The following is a 15401-nucleotide window of genomic DNA, read 5'->3' as shown; positions in this document are numbered from 1 at the left end:
TAACCTGATCATGGGAGGGGACTTCAACACAGTCATTGATCCGGATGTGGACCGGTCAAAATCCAGGACAGGGAGGAGGGCGGCTGTGGCAAAGGAATTGAAGGGTTTTATGGAACAGATGGGGGGGGGAGTAGACCCATGGAGGTTTGCACGGCCAAGGACGAAGGAGTTTTCCTTTTTTTCACATGTCCACAAGGTATACTCTCGCATCAACTTTTTTGTTCTGAGCAGGGCGCTAATACCGAAGGTGGTGGATACTGAGTACTCGGCAATTGCAGTGTCGGATCATGCCCCGCATTGGGTGGATTTACGGGTTAGTGTGGAGAGAGGGCAATGCCCGCTGTGGAGACTGGATGTGGGGTTGCTAGCGGATGAAGCGATCTGTGGGCGGGTTAACAAGTCCATTCTGAACTACCTGGAAACAAATGATATGGGGGAGGTCTCTGCAGAGACGGTCTTGGAAGCTTTGAAGGCAGTAGTCCGAGGGGAATTAATCTCAATATGGGCCCACTGAGAAAAGTGTAACAGACTGAGAGGGACAGGTTAGTTGAGGAGATACTCCATGTGGACAGGAGATACTCGGAGGCCCCGGACGCGGGGCTACTGAGGGAGCGGCGGAGATTACAGGTGGAGTTTGGGCTGTTGACCACAGGGAAAGCAGTGGAACAGTTGAGGAAGGCAAGGGATATTATGATGCTCCATGAGTACGGGGAAAAGGCAAGCAGAATGTTGGCGCACCAGCTCAGGAAAAGAGAGGTGGCCAGGGAGATAGGTAAAGTAAAGAATAGAGACAGTAATACTGTCCTGGACCCAGCGGGGGTGAACAAGGTGTTTAAGGACTTGTACAGTAAATTATATGAGTCGGAGCCCCCGGCTGGGGTGGAGGGGATGAGGCAGTTTCTTGATCAGTTGAGGTTCCCGAGGGTGGAGGAGGACCTGGTGGAGGGGCTGGGAGCCCCAATTGAGATTGAGGAAATAATCAAGGGGCTGGAGGGCATGCAGGTCGGGCAAGGCCCCGGGGCCTGACGGCTGCCCGGTGGAATTCAGAGTTTAAAAAAATATATATATTTTATTCAAGTTTTTTGGCCAAACATAACAATACGTAGTGTTTCTTTTACACAACAATAAAGCAATATAAATAACCGTGGCCAGTTTTAAACAAATAAATATTATATAAACAAAAACAAAAAACAAAACTACATGGCAACTGCCTTGTCCAAAATAAATACTCTCCAAAAATACAATCCAACAATCCAATATACAATTACATATACCAAATACCAATACATATACAATAACATCCCTGAGAGTCCGTCCGATTTCCCCCCCCCCCCCCCCCCCCCCCCTCCTCCTCCCCCCTGGGTTGCTGCTGTTGTCTACTTCTTTTCCATTCCCTCTATCTTTCTGTGAGGTAATCGACGAACGGTTGCCACCGCCTGGTGAACCCCTGAGCCGAACCCCTTAACACGAACTTAATCCGTTCTAACTTTATGAACCCTGCCATATCGTTTATCCAGGTCTCCACCCCCGGGGGTTTGGCTTCCTTCCACATTAACAATATCCTGCGCCGGGCTACAAGGGACGCAAAGGCCAACACGTCAGCCTCTCTCGCCTCCTGCACTCCCGGCTCTTCTGCAACCCCAAATATAGCCAACCCCCAGCTTGGTTTGACCCGGACCCCCACCACCTTCGAAAGCACCTTTACCACCCCCACCCAGAACCCCTGTAGTGCCGGACATGACCAGAACATGTGGGTGTGATTCGCTGGGCCTCTCGAGCATCTCGCACACCTATCCTCTACCCCCAAAAATTTACTAAGCCCTGCTCCAGTCATATGCGCCCTGTGTAGCACCTTAAATTGTATCAGGCTTAGCCTGGCACACGAGGACGATGAGTTTACCCTACGTAGGGCATCAGCCCACAGCCCCTCCTCAATCTCCTCCCCCAGTTCTTCTTCCCATTTCCCTTTCAGCTCATCTACCATGATCTCCCCCTCGTCCCTCATCTCCCTGTATATGTCCGCCACCTTACCGCCCCCCACCCATGTCTCTGAGATCACTCTATCCTGCACTTCCTGCATCGGGAGCTGTGGGAATTCCCTCGCCTGTTGCCTCGCAAAAGCCCTCAATTGCATATACCGAAATGCATTCCCTTGGGGCAACCCATATTTCTCCGTCAGCGCTCCCAGACTCGCAAGCGTCCCATCTACAAATAGATCTCTTAATTGTACTACCCCAGCTCTTTGCCATGCTCCAAATCTCCCATCCATTCTCCCCGGAACAAACCTATGATTGTTTCTTATCGGGGACCGCACCGAAGCTCCCATCCCTCCCCTATGCCGTCTCCACTGCCCCCAAATTTTCAATGTAGCCACCACCACCGGGCTTGTGGTGTATTTCTTTGGTGAGAACGGCAACAGCGCCGTCACCATTGCTTGCAGGCTAGTCCCCCTGTAGGACGCCCTCTCCAATCTCTTCCACGCCGCTCCCTCCCCTTCTCCCATCCACTTACACACCATTGAAACATTGGCGGCCCAGTAGTACTCACTGAGGCTCGGTAGTGCCAGCCCCCCCCTGTCCCTACTACGCTGCAAGAATCCCCGCCTCACTCTCGGGGTCTTCCCAGCCCACACACAACTCATAATGCTCTTCTCAATTCTTTTGAAAAAAGCCTTCGTGATCACCACCAGGAGGCACTGGAACACAAAAAGGAATCTCGGGAGGACCACCATTTTAACCGCCTGCACCCTACCTGCCAATGACAGGGACACCATGTCCCATCTCTTGAAATCCTCCTCCATCTGTTCCACCAACCGCGTTAAATTTAACCTATGCAATGTGCCCCAATTCTTAGCTATCTGGATCCCCAGGTAACGAAAGTCCCTTGTTACCTTCCTCAACGGTAGGTCCTCTATTTCTCTACTCTGCTTCCCTGGATGCACCACAAACAACTCACTTTTCCCCATGTTCAGTTTATACCCTGAAAAATCCCCAAACTCTCCAAGTATCCGCATTATCTCTGGCATCCCCTCCGCCGGGTCCGCCACATATAGCAAAAAATCATCCGCATACAGAGATACCCAGTGTTCTTCTCCCCCCCCTAAGTACTCCCCTCCACTTCCTGGAACCCCTCAGTGCCATGGCCAGGGGTTCAATCACCAGTGCAAACAATAACGGGGACAGAGGACATCCCTGCCTCGTCCCTCTATGGAGCCGAAAATAGTCAGACCCCCGTCCATTCGTGACCACGCTCGCCATCGGGGCCCTATACAGCAACTGTACCCACCTGATATACCCGTCCCCAAAGCCAAATCTCCTCAACACCTCCCACAAATAATCCCACTCCACTCTTTCAAATGCTTTCTCGGCATCCATCGCCACCACTATCTCCGCTTCCCCCTCTGGTGGGGGCATCATCATTACCCCTAGCAGCCTCCGCATATTTGTATTTAGCTGTCTCCCCTTCACAAACCCAGTTTGATCCTCATGGACCACCCCCGAGACACAATCCTCTATCCTCATTGCCATTACCTTGGCCAGAATCTTAGCATCCACATTCAGGAGGGAAATGGGCCTGTATGACCCGCATTGCAGGGGGCCTTTTTCCTTCTTTAGGAGGAGCGATATCGTTGCCTCTGACATAGTTGGGGCAGCTGCCCCCTTTCCCTCGCCTCATTATAGGTTCTCATCAGTAGCGGGGCCAGCAAGTCCAAATATTTCTTATAGAATTCAACTGGGAATCCGTCTGGTCCCGGGGCCTTCCCCGCCTGCATGCTTCCAATCCCTTTCACTACTTCCTCCGTCTCAATCTGTGCTCCCAGCCCCACTCTCTCCTGTTCCTCCACCTTAGGAAATTCCAGCTGATCCAGAAAGCACATCATTCTCTCCTTCCCATCCGGGGGCTGCGCTTCATATAATCTTTCATAAAATGCCTTGAACACTCCATTCACTCTCTCCGCTCCCCGCTCCATCTCCCCCTCCTCATCTCTCACCCCCCCTATCTCCCTCGCTGCTCCCCTTTTCCTCAGTTGGTGGGCCAACAACCTACTCGCCTTCTCCCCATATTCGTACTGTACACCCTGCGCCTTCCTCCATTGTGCCTCTGCCTTACCCGTAGTCAACAAGTCAAATTCTAGATGTAGCCTTTGCCTTTCCCTGTATAGTCCCTCCTCCGGTGCCTCCGCGTATTGTCTGTCCACCCTCAGCAGTTCTTTCAACAACCGCTCCCTTTCCCTACCCTCCTGCTTTCCTTTATGTGCCCTAATAGATATCAGCTCCCCTCTAACCACTGCCTTCAGTGCCTCCCAGACCACTCCCACCTGTACCTCCCCATTATCATTAATTTCCAAGTACCTTTCAATGCACCCCCTCACCCTTAAACACACACCCTCATCTGCCAATAATCCCATGTCCATTCTCCAGGGTGGAAGCTGTTGTTTTTCTTCCCCTATCTCCAGGTCCACCCAGTGTGGAGCATGATCCGAGATGGCTATAGCCGTGTACTCCGTCCCCGTCACCTTTGGGATCAGTGCCCTTCCCAAAACAAAAAAATCTATTCGTGAAAATACTTTATGTACATAGGAGAAAAACGAAAACTCCTTATTCCTAGGTCTACTAAATCTCCAGGGATCTACTCCTCCCATCTGCACCATAAAATCCTTAAGCACCCTAGCTGCAGCCGGCCTCCTTCCGGTCCTGGACCTCGATCTGTCCAGCCCTGGGTCCAGCACCGTATTAAAGTCTCCACCCATTACCAACTTCCCCACTTCTAGGTCCGGGATTCGTGCTAACATCCGCCTCATAAAATTGGCATCATCCCAGTTCGGGGCATACACGTTCATCAATACCACCGCCTCCCCTTGTAGTTTGCCACTCACCATCACGTATCTGCCCCCGCTATCTGCCACTATAGTCTTTGCCTCAAACATTACCCGCTTCCCCACTAGTATGGCCACCCCCCTGTTTTTTGCATCTAGCCCCGAATGAAACACCTGCCCCACCGATCCTTTGCGAAGTCTAACCTGGTCTGTCACTTCAGATGCGTCTCCTGAAGCATAACCACATCTGCCTTAAGTTTCTTTAGGTGTGCGAGTACCCGTGCCCTCTTAATCGGCCCGTTCAGCCCTCTCACATTCCACGTGATCACCCGGGTTGGGGGTCTCTTTACCACCCCCCCTTGACGACTAGCCATTTCCTTTTTCAATCCAGCTCCTCACCCGGTTCCAGGTAATGGCAATGAGGATAGAGGATTGTGTCCCAGGGGTGGTTCATGAGGACCAAACTGGGTTTGTGAAGGGGAGACCGCTGAATACAAATATACGGAGGCTGCTAGGGGTAATGATGATGCCCCCACCAGAGGGGGAAGCGGAGATAGTGGTGGCGATGGATGCCGAGAAAGCATTTGATAGAGTGGAGTGGGATTATTTGTGGGAGGTGCTGAGGAGATTTGGTTTTGGGGATGGGTATATCAGGTGGGTACAGTTGCTGTATAGGGCCCCGATGGCGAGCGTGGTCACGAATGGACGGGGGTCTGACTATTTTCGGCTCCATAGAGGGACGAGGCAGGGATGTCCTCTGTCCCCGTTATTGTTTGCACTGGCGATTGAACCTCTGGCCATAGCATTGAGGGGTTCCAGGAAGTGGAGGGGAGTACTCGGGGGGGGGGGGGGGGGGGGAGAAGAACACCGGGTATCTCTGTATGCGGATGATTTGTTGTTGTATGTGGCGGACCCGGCGGAGGGGATGCCAGAGATAATGCGGATACTTGGGGAGTTTGGGGATTTTTCAGGGTACAAACTGAACATGGGGAAAAGTGAGTTGTTTGTGGTGCATCCAGGGGAGCAGAGCAGAGAGATAGAGGATTTACCGTTGAGGAAGGTAACAAGGGACCTCCGGTACTTGGGGATCCAGATAGCCAGAGGTGCAGGATAGAGTGATCTCAGAGACATGGGTGGGGGATGGTAGGGTGTCGGACATATACAGGGAAATGAGGGACGAGGGGGACATCATGGTGGATGAGCTGAAAGGGAAGTGGGAAGAGGAGATTGAGGAGGGGCTGTGGGCTGATGTCCTACGTAGGGTAAACTCATCGTCCTCATGTGCCAGGTTAAGCCTGATACAATTTAAGGTGTTACACAGGGCGCATATGACAGGAGCACGGCTCAGTAAATTTTTTGGGGTAGAGGATAGGTGTGCGAGATGCTCGAGAGGCACAGCGAATCACACCCACATGTTCTGGTCATGTCCGGCACTACAGGGGTTCTGGGTGGGGGTGGCAAAAGTGCTTTCGAAGGTGGTGGGGGTCCGGGTCGAACCAAGCTGGGGGTTGGCTATATTTGGGGTTGCAGAAGAGCCGGGAGTGCAGGAGGCGAGAGAGGCTGACGTGTTGGCCTTTGCGTCCCTAGTAGCCCGGCGCAGGATATTGTTAATGTGGAAGGAAGCCAAACCCCCGGGGGTGGAGACCTGGATAAACGACATGGCAGGGTTCATAAAGTTAGAATGGATTAAGTTCGTGTTAAGGGGTTCGGCTCAGGGGTTCACCAGGCGGTGGCAACCGTTCGTCGATTACCTCACAAAGATAGAGGGAATGGAAAAGAAGTAGACAACAGCAGCAACCCGGGGAGGGGGGGGTGGGGGGGGGGGGGGGGGGGGGGGGGGGGGGGGGGTGGGGGGGGGGGGGGGGGGGGGAGGGCGGGGGGAGGAATCGGACGGACTCTCAGGGATGTTATTGTATATGTATAGGTATTTGGTATATGTAATTGTATATTGGATTGTTGGATTGTATTTTGGAGAGTATTTATTTTGGACAAGGCAGTTGCCATTCAGTTTTGTTTTTGTTTATATATTATTTATCTATTTGTTTAAAACTGGCCACTGTTATTTATATTGCTTTATTGTTGTGTAAGAGAAACACTACGTACTGTTATGTTTGGCCAAAAATCCCGAATAAAATATATTTATTTAAAAAAAAGACACCAGTTTGGGAGCACTGGTAACGGCACCTCTGGTAACGGCTCTCGCCGGCCCGATACGCCACAGGTCTGGTGGTAGTAGCGGCTCTGAGGACCGGGGGTAATGGAGGAGATATAAGAGAGTGGAGGGAGCATTGATTTGGACCCCGATTTATAATAACCACAGGTTTGTACTGGGTAGGCTGGATGGCGGGTTCCAGAATTGGCAGAGGGCAGGAATTGGAAGGATGGGGGATCTATTTATAGACGGGAGCTTTCCCAGCTTGAAAGCTTTGGAGGATAAATGTAAATTGCCAGCAGGGAATGGTTTTAGGTATTTGCAGGTGTGAGACCTCCTGAGAAACAGGTGCCAGCCTTTCCGCTGCTGCCGCCACGGGGGATACAGGATAGAGTAGTCTCCAGTACCTGGGTGGGAGAGGGGAAGGTATCGGATATTTACCAGGAGCTTTCGGAGGCGGAGGAAACTCCGGTGGAGGAGCTTAAGGGCAAGTGGGTGGACGAGCTTGGAGGAGAGATAGAGGTGGGTCTAAGGGCGGATGCCCTAAGCAGGGTTAATACCTCCTCATCGTGCGCCAGGCTTAGCCTGATACAATTTAAGGTAGTCCACCAGGCACACATGACAGCGGCTAGGATGAGCAAGTTCTTTGGGGTTGAGGACAGGTGTCCGAGGTGCGCGGGAAGCCCAGCAAATCATGTCCACATGTTTTGGGCATGCCCGAAGCATAGAGGGTTTTGGCAGGGTTTTGCTTAGGCAATGTCCACGGTGCTAAAAACACAGGTGGTGCCGAGTCCCAAGGTAGTGATCTTTGGAGTGTCGGAAGACCCGGGAGTTCAGGGGGTGAAAGAGGCCGACATCTTGGCCTTTGCCTTCCTGGTCACCCGGAGACGGATCTCGTTAATGTGGAGGGACTCGAAGTCCCCAAGTGTAGAGACCTAGATTAGTGACATGGCTGGGTTTCTCAGTCTCGAGAAAATAAAGTTCGCCTTAAGAGGGTCAATGTTAGGGTTCACCCGGAGGTGGCAGCCGTTCATCGACTTTCTCGGGGAAAATTAAAATGTCAGCAGATGCTGCAGTATTCGAAGGGGGGTGGGGGGGGGATTGTTGTTGTATGGTTGGGGTGCATGAAGATTGGGCTGGGGGGGGGAAATGTTTATTTTACCATGTTGATGTCATTATTTATGTTACTGTTATAAACATTTTCAAATACCTCAATAAAATATTATTAGAAAAAAAAAACATGACCTGCCAACTCTTGTACTCAGTGCCTTGGCTGATGAAGGCAAGCATGCCGTATGCCTTCTTGACCACCTTCATAGATCATCATATAAATTATAGTACAGAAGGTTGTTAGACGTTTTAGTTGCTGTGATATGAAGAGTCTAAAGTTCTGTTCCTTTTTCACCAACACACATTTATTTCCCTTCAACAGCCTTTGCACAAAACTCTAACTACACATCACCTGCCAGAGGCCACCTGAAACCCTTTTACATACCAGTGTCAATTAATGGATACTTAACATAAATGAGACAACTAATTGCAATGTCTCTTAACCCATTATTTAACAGTCTCCCCTTGGAGAAAAAAAATAATTAGGTGAAAACAAAATTTCAAGAAACTCAAACACACATGATTCCCCCCCTTTTTTTTGTTTGGACGAGAAAAAAAAAGTCACAGAAACAAGCGCCCTTCATTAACATTATCCAAAAGTTTCTGTGAACTCGCCCCTCTTTTCGTAAAACAGTCTGACAGTTGATAGCTCCTGTCAACCCATTTAATTTTTGTTATTTCCCTTCTGTCCAACACCTGCTTCAAACTTGCGATGTCTATCCGTAACCTTTTTTCATTGACACTTTTTGCAGAATGTACAATTTCCCACAGGGATTTATTGTCAATGTGTCAGTCAATAGGTATATTACCCAAATCCCCTAATCCCAAAATTTCTGTCAATATCTGACTTGTATAAAAGGCCATATCCACCGCCTCTTAACGTCTCAGCAGCCAAAGCGCTTTTTACCACTCTCCTTATTTTCTTTGTTTCTCATACAAGCGGGCAACATTTACCATTGTTCCCCAAAACGAAAATTATAAAACCTCCTGCGCTTGAAACCCATCACATAAATTTGCGTAGGACGCATCACTATAAACTGAGTTTCAAATGCCTAAGGTCACCTAAAACCGTGAACGTCAAAACACACTCCTGCATTTTTAGTTTGGCCAACGCTTTATTTGCTCTTATTACGTCTTCCACTTTGGGATCATTCATTTTTGTACTCAACTCTAAGACATCAAAACTCACGTCCGGTCTAGTCTGTCTATCTAACCAGTTCAGTTGCCCAATTAAACTTTGCAGTTGCTCTTTTTCTATCTTTGAAACCATTGCGTCTTTTTGTGAAACTCGGCCACGACTAATTGCTATTGGGCTGATGCTTTCCAAATAAGATTGCTGACGTAAAGTTGCCCCTAACTTAGTCTGTCCAATTTCCAGTCCAATATATTTAAATGCACCGGAAGCCTGACTTCCAGCCCTGAATTCTTTCCTCAAACCAGAGATTACAATAGCTTCAAAATCACTAGTCCCACCCCACAAAAAATCATCGACATGCATCATAAAGATGCCAGAAAGATTTCCTTTATAGTGCCAGCAAAGCAAGCAGGATATGCTTTCAACTGGCAACAGCCTAACTTTAACAAAACTGACCTTACCGAAAAATACCAGACTCTAGATGCATCATTTAATCCATATACACATTTATTCAACTTCCAGAGTACCCCTTCTGTGTTAGCTGCTTCTTTAGGAGGACGGAGAAAAATGTCTCTCTGGAGCTGATGCTCCTGCAAAAAGGCCGCTTTTATATCTATAGATTTGCATTCCCATGCCTTTGTGGCTAATAGAGCCAAGAAGATCTTTAAAATAACCTTTCCTGCTGTAGGTGAATCTACCCTTAAATCCTGATCTTCTAAGTTTTCTTCAAATCCCCTTGCGACAAGCCTGGCCTTTGCCTTATAAGTTCCATCCGGAAGAACCTTTTCCGTGCAAATCCATCTGTAGGATAGAGCTCTTTGTCCCCTATCCGGTACTTCCGTGTATACCCCAAATTCACTCCAACTATGCAATTCTTGCTGTTTAGCATCTTTGATAATTTTTTCATCTAATTTATTTGAAGCCACCAAAATCTCACGTGCATGTGGGCTTCTACTCCTATTAGTATTCGTAGTCTTACTCATGTTCTGAGATCTTGATAAACGACGTCCCCGCTCCCGCCTGGTATCTTGTTCTGTACTGCTACTGCTTGATCTTTCCCCTCTGCTGTGGGATGTCCTTTCAATAGTTCTCGACCTTTTCCTGCGGACCTGTTCACTATCCGATGTACTATCTGAACTGGCACTGCGTTTCTGTGAACTCCATTTTTGAACTTCGTTTTCCCAATCCATTGTCTTGATTCCTTCCCCTGAATGCTGTACATTCAACCAATGTTTATACTTTCCAGTGGCCTACTCTGCTCTACTAATAACAGTTGCATCTTTCCATTGACTAGACCCTTCAGGCAAGTATGTCACTTTTGTACCAACTTTTGGCAGTTGCCCTTTCGGAAAAATGGCCTGTTCTAATTCATCAGAAGTGTGTTCCTCTACAGAAACCCTGTCTATATCAGTTAACTGGTCCTCATAGTTCTGTAACAAATGCGTACCAGATGACTCTGGTTCCTCGTCATGTCTGTCTGCTCTGTCTAAATTTGAAAATTTGTAATCTGTACCCATTATCCTTGATGAATGTACCCTAACAGTTTGATTACCATGTTGCAAAATAATTGTTTTGCCACCTATGCCTATGATCTTCCCTGGGCCTTTCCATTCATTAGAATTGTCTCTCTTATAGTATACCATGCCTCCTTGCTGAAAAACGGCATCTGATTGCCGTACGTTATGTCTTAAAGCTCTGCGAATTCTTTCAGAGACTTCTGCTTCCAAAAAAGCTTTTCTACTGCGATGTAATGCATTTAAATGTTCAGCAAAACCAGAGCTAATTGTAGTCCCCTCCAAAGCTGGAGGCTGGTCATCCAAAAGGTCGGAATTTTAGGATTTCTACCAAACACTAATTGATAGGGACTATAGCCCCCAACCATCTGCAATTAATTCTTTGCATGTACCGCCCATGCTAAAGCTGAATTTAGCCTGCAATTTGGTCGATCTGCCAAAATTTTCCGAAGCATGTCATCGATGACAGCATGATTTCTTTCACCGACACCATTACTAAATGGGCTTTCTGCAGCCGTATTCATAACTCTGATATTCACGTTTTCACGCATATCCCTAAACTCATCATTAGCAAATTCTCCCCCATTATCCGTAAGGAATTTTGCCGGTGGACCCATTTCTGTCCCTTTCCATTTTTCCACAATTTGATCCAGAATTACTCTCTTTTCTTTACTTTGTACAATCGTTGATTGACTAAATCTGGTTGCTAAATCTACAAAATGCAAAATAAATATATTATTTGCTTTATCCCAGATCTTAAGGTCCATGGCCACAATGTTGTTAAAATCCCTGGCAAAAGGTAGGGTTACTATCGGTCGTGCTGGTGTCCTTCTGTACTTCCTACAAACTTCACAGCGGTCACTAACCTGTTCTATCAGTTTAGTACAGTCGTCATCCCTTACCCCTGCATCCTTTAATAAAATTTTCAGCCTCCAAGGAGACGGATGTGCAAATTGCCTATGCAGTTTTAATACCACAAGCTTTTTATCAGCTAAAGTCCCATTTTCAACTGCCATTAACACATCCTTAACCACTCTACTTGAAATATTATTTGTCAGTAATGGAATACAATAGTGTCCCGACTGTGTAAATTGTAAGTCCACCGTCTTTCCAAAAACTGTTGCCGTATCCTGTTCCATATCCAGTTTCATGTGTGCTTTCTTCATCGAAGGTCTGCTCAGAAGCAAAGGTATCTCACTTGATACAATATCCGTGCTAATGAAATGATTCACTCCGGCAATATTGCAAGGGATCACCACTCTTTTCAGCGATTTCAGAGTATTATCATCCCCAAACCTGAAACTTGTGGAACTTTCAAATTCCTTAACATTGTTACGATTTTCAGCATTCAAGGAGTCCAGGTAACATTTTAACCAGTCAATTCCACACACAGTAGATGTGCAGCCACTGTCCAATACAGCACAGTTGAAGGATTCTGCAACCAACACCCTCATTACCGGCGTAAAACTGCTTGTCAATAGGACAATGCCTTCTTTCTGGTCACTATCTTTTTCCTCTTCTGACTCTTCCGTGTCATGTGTCGCTTCAAACACTCTATCATAACGAGTTGGACAGTTGAAAGCGTAATGGTATTGAGAGTCACATCGAAAACATCGATTTATCATGCCCCGTGCATTTCTGGGGTTCATCTTCCTGTTGTAGGTTCTAACTGGGTTTCTGTCTTCATAATTTCCTTGTCTCCGTCTCCTTCTATAGTCTTGAGCCCTGTTCGTAGCCATACGATTTTGCCATCTTGTTAGTAGTGTATCTTCCATATTCTGCCTTATTGCAGGCTGACCTATTTGGGTCATCAGAGCCATCGGAATCAAATGTTTCCCCAGAAACTTTTGTAAAGCTTTTGTCATCTGTTCGAATAGGGTATCTATATCAGTAAACTGAACTCCTGTCAAAACCAGGAGCCTATCCATGTTCCTCACTCTAGCACAGTCAAGTAATTTGAAGGCCAACACAGACTGTGGAAATTCCAGGTTGTGTTTCTGCAGCCTTTTATATAGTCTGCCACATTCCATTATATAGTCCTCCATGGAGATATCCTCCATTTTCCGGAACTTATCAAAATCCGACCATGCTTCATACGCACTTAACAAGCCATCTTTCTTATAAATCTTATTCATATAATGTAATAAAGTCTCCAGACCTTCTTCGGAGTCTAACTCTTCCAATTCCAGCTCAGAAAGCACTTTGTTTCGGATTTTACTGTCATAAGGTAGAGAAAGAGCCAATGCCATACCTTGTTTTCTCTTTCCTAAAGCAGTTACCTTAGTCCACATAACTACTGCACTTCTCCATTGGTCGTACGATTCCCTTTCAGAAAATACGAGAGGATAGTCATGTCCAGCCATCTTTATCCTCGGTTCAGCCATATATCCGTTTTTTTCTTTTCTCACTCACTCCTTGGTTTGATCTGGAAAAGTTGTAACTTTCAACCCTTCACATTTGCACAGCAACCATCCTCTGCTACCAGTTGTTAGACGTTTTAGTTGCTGTGATATGAAGAGTCTAAAGTTCTGTTCCTTTTTCACAAACACACATTTATTTCCCTTCAACAGCCTTTGCACAAAACTCTCACTATACATCACCTGACAGAGGCCACCTGAAGCCCCTTTACATATTAGTGTCAATTAATGGATACTTAACATAAATGAGACAACTAATTGCAATGTCTCTTAACCCATTACTTAACAAAGGAGGCCATTCAGCCCATCGAGGCTGCACCGGCCCTTGGAAAGAGCACCCTACTTAAGTCCACACCTCCACCCTATCCCCGTAACCCAACCTAACCTTTTGTTTTGACACTAAGGGCAATTTAGCATGTCCAATCCTCCTAACCTGCACATATTTTGACTTGTGGGAGGAAACCGGAGCACCCGGAGGAAATCCATGCAGACACAGGGAGAGTGTGCCGACTCCACAAAGACCGTCACCCAAGCCGGGAATCGAACCCAGGTCCCTGGAGCTGTGAAGCAACAGTGGACCATGCCCATCTGCGATGGGAGATTGAGGGAGATTTTTTTTGAGATCTTTGTTCCTTGATTTTGTTCCCTTTCTGAGCTAAACGCACTCAGTCTGCTCCACCATTTCATTAGACCGTGGCTGATATCATTGTAGAATCAACTCCACATGAGACAATGTTTCTCCTCACCTCTGTCTTAAATAGGTATATCCAGGTTCGATTCCCGGCTTGGGTCACTCTCTGTGCGGAGTCTGCACGTTCTCCCTGTGTCTGCGTGGGTTTCCTCCGGGCGCTCCGGTTTCCTCCCACAAGTCCCGAAAGACACGCTGTTAGGTGAATTGGACATTCTGAATTCTCCCTCTGTGTACCCGAACAGGCGCCGGAATGTGACGACTGGGGGCTTTTCACAGTAACTTCATTGCAGTGTTAATGTAAGTTACTTGTGACAATAAAGATTATTATTATATACTTGAAAATACTGGCCTCTACTCAGGACAAAATTAAAACTGAATTTCCCAATTAAATGTTTTACAGATGACCAAGTTATCAGTTAAATGGTTTAGCGCTGGCCAGATTATTAATTAAATAGCCATATTATTACAGCTCAATTGAATTGATTTTCCAAACTCTTTGTAAGCTTGTACCTTTTGAGGAAGGGAGAGAGGCAATGGCTGCAGCATTAATGAAGGAGCTGATATGTGGATAAACTGATCACTGATTGTTGTGCTATTTTGCTCTGTGCAGTACCAGAGCTTCCCATCCTGGAAAGACGGAATTGGCTGATACATTTGCATTATATCAGAAAGGACTATGAGACCTGCAAGGTGAGCCTGCACTTACTTCACTGCACAAGAAGGTTGTTGCTGCAAAACAGACCCATGCTTGTTCAAATCTCCCAACCTGAGCAAAGTACGACACGGGCAAAACCTGATCCAAGTGCTTAAGGCAGTTCAAAGGCTGCAAGAGAGTCTCAGCCCCACGCGCTGCAATGGGTTGTTGGATACAGTGAGTGGGTGTGAGAACCCTGGGAGAAGGGACTAGGGTCACGAGGTGATGGGACTGGGTTGACCCAAAGAGACGTGAGTTGGTGACCTGGGAATGCAAAGGTGAGGACCCCGGAAGGTGGAGCTGGGACTATTTGATGGGAAGATGATGTGATTCACAGAGGAGGCATGATCCTATTGGGCTGAATGAGCTGTTCTTGCTTTTTTAAAGAATACTTTTGTTGTTGTGGAACATAGAACATTACAGCGCAGTACAGGCCCTTCGGCCCTCAATGTTGCGTCGACCTGTGAAACCACTCTAAAGCCCATCTACACTATTCCCTTATCATCCAATGACCATTTGAATGCCCTTCGTGTTGGCGAGTCCACTACTGTTGCAGGCAGGGCATTCCACGCCCTTACTACTCTCTGAGTAAAGAACCTACCTCTGACATCTGTCCTATATCTATCTCCCCTCAATTTAAAGCTATGTCCCCTCTTGCTAGACATCACCATCCAAGGAAAAAGGTTCTCACTGTCCACCCTATCCAATCTTCTGATCATCTTGTATGCCTCAATTAAGTCACCTCTTAACCTTCTCTCTACGAAAACAGCCTCAAGTCCCTCAGCCTTTCCTCATAAGATCTTCCCTCCATACCAGGCAACATTCTGGTAAATGTCCTCTGCACCCTTTCCATTGCTTCCACATCCTTCCTA

At 47.3% G+C, this 15401-nt stretch overlaps 1 protein-coding gene across 13 annotated transcripts in view; it reads left to right on the top strand.

Moving 5' to 3' along the window:
- Nucleotides 1-15401, top strand: part of bbs4 (Bardet-Biedl syndrome 4) — a 70410-nt gene that overhangs the window by 7641 nt on the left and 47368 nt on the right. For 6 of the 13 annotated variants that reach the window (XM_072492665.1, XM_072492663.1, XM_072492664.1 and 3 more), the window contains one exon: nucleotides 14446-14525. The exons of the other annotated variants lie outside the window; for them this stretch is intronic. In XM_072492665.1, coding sequence (XP_072348766.1) covers nucleotides 14446-14525 — 80 coding nt within the window. The remainder of the gene's footprint in view (nucleotides 1-14445; nucleotides 14526-15401) is intronic. 13 annotated transcript variants of the gene reach the window in all.

The sequence above is a fragment of the Scyliorhinus torazame genome, chromosome 30 (genome assembly GCF_047496885.1).
Source record: "Scyliorhinus torazame isolate Kashiwa2021f chromosome 30, sScyTor2.1, whole genome shotgun sequence".
Classification (NCBI taxonomy): domain Eukaryota; kingdom Metazoa; phylum Chordata; class Chondrichthyes; order Carcharhiniformes; family Scyliorhinidae; genus Scyliorhinus; species Scyliorhinus torazame.
This window is presented reverse-complemented; position numbering and strand designations above follow the sequence as displayed.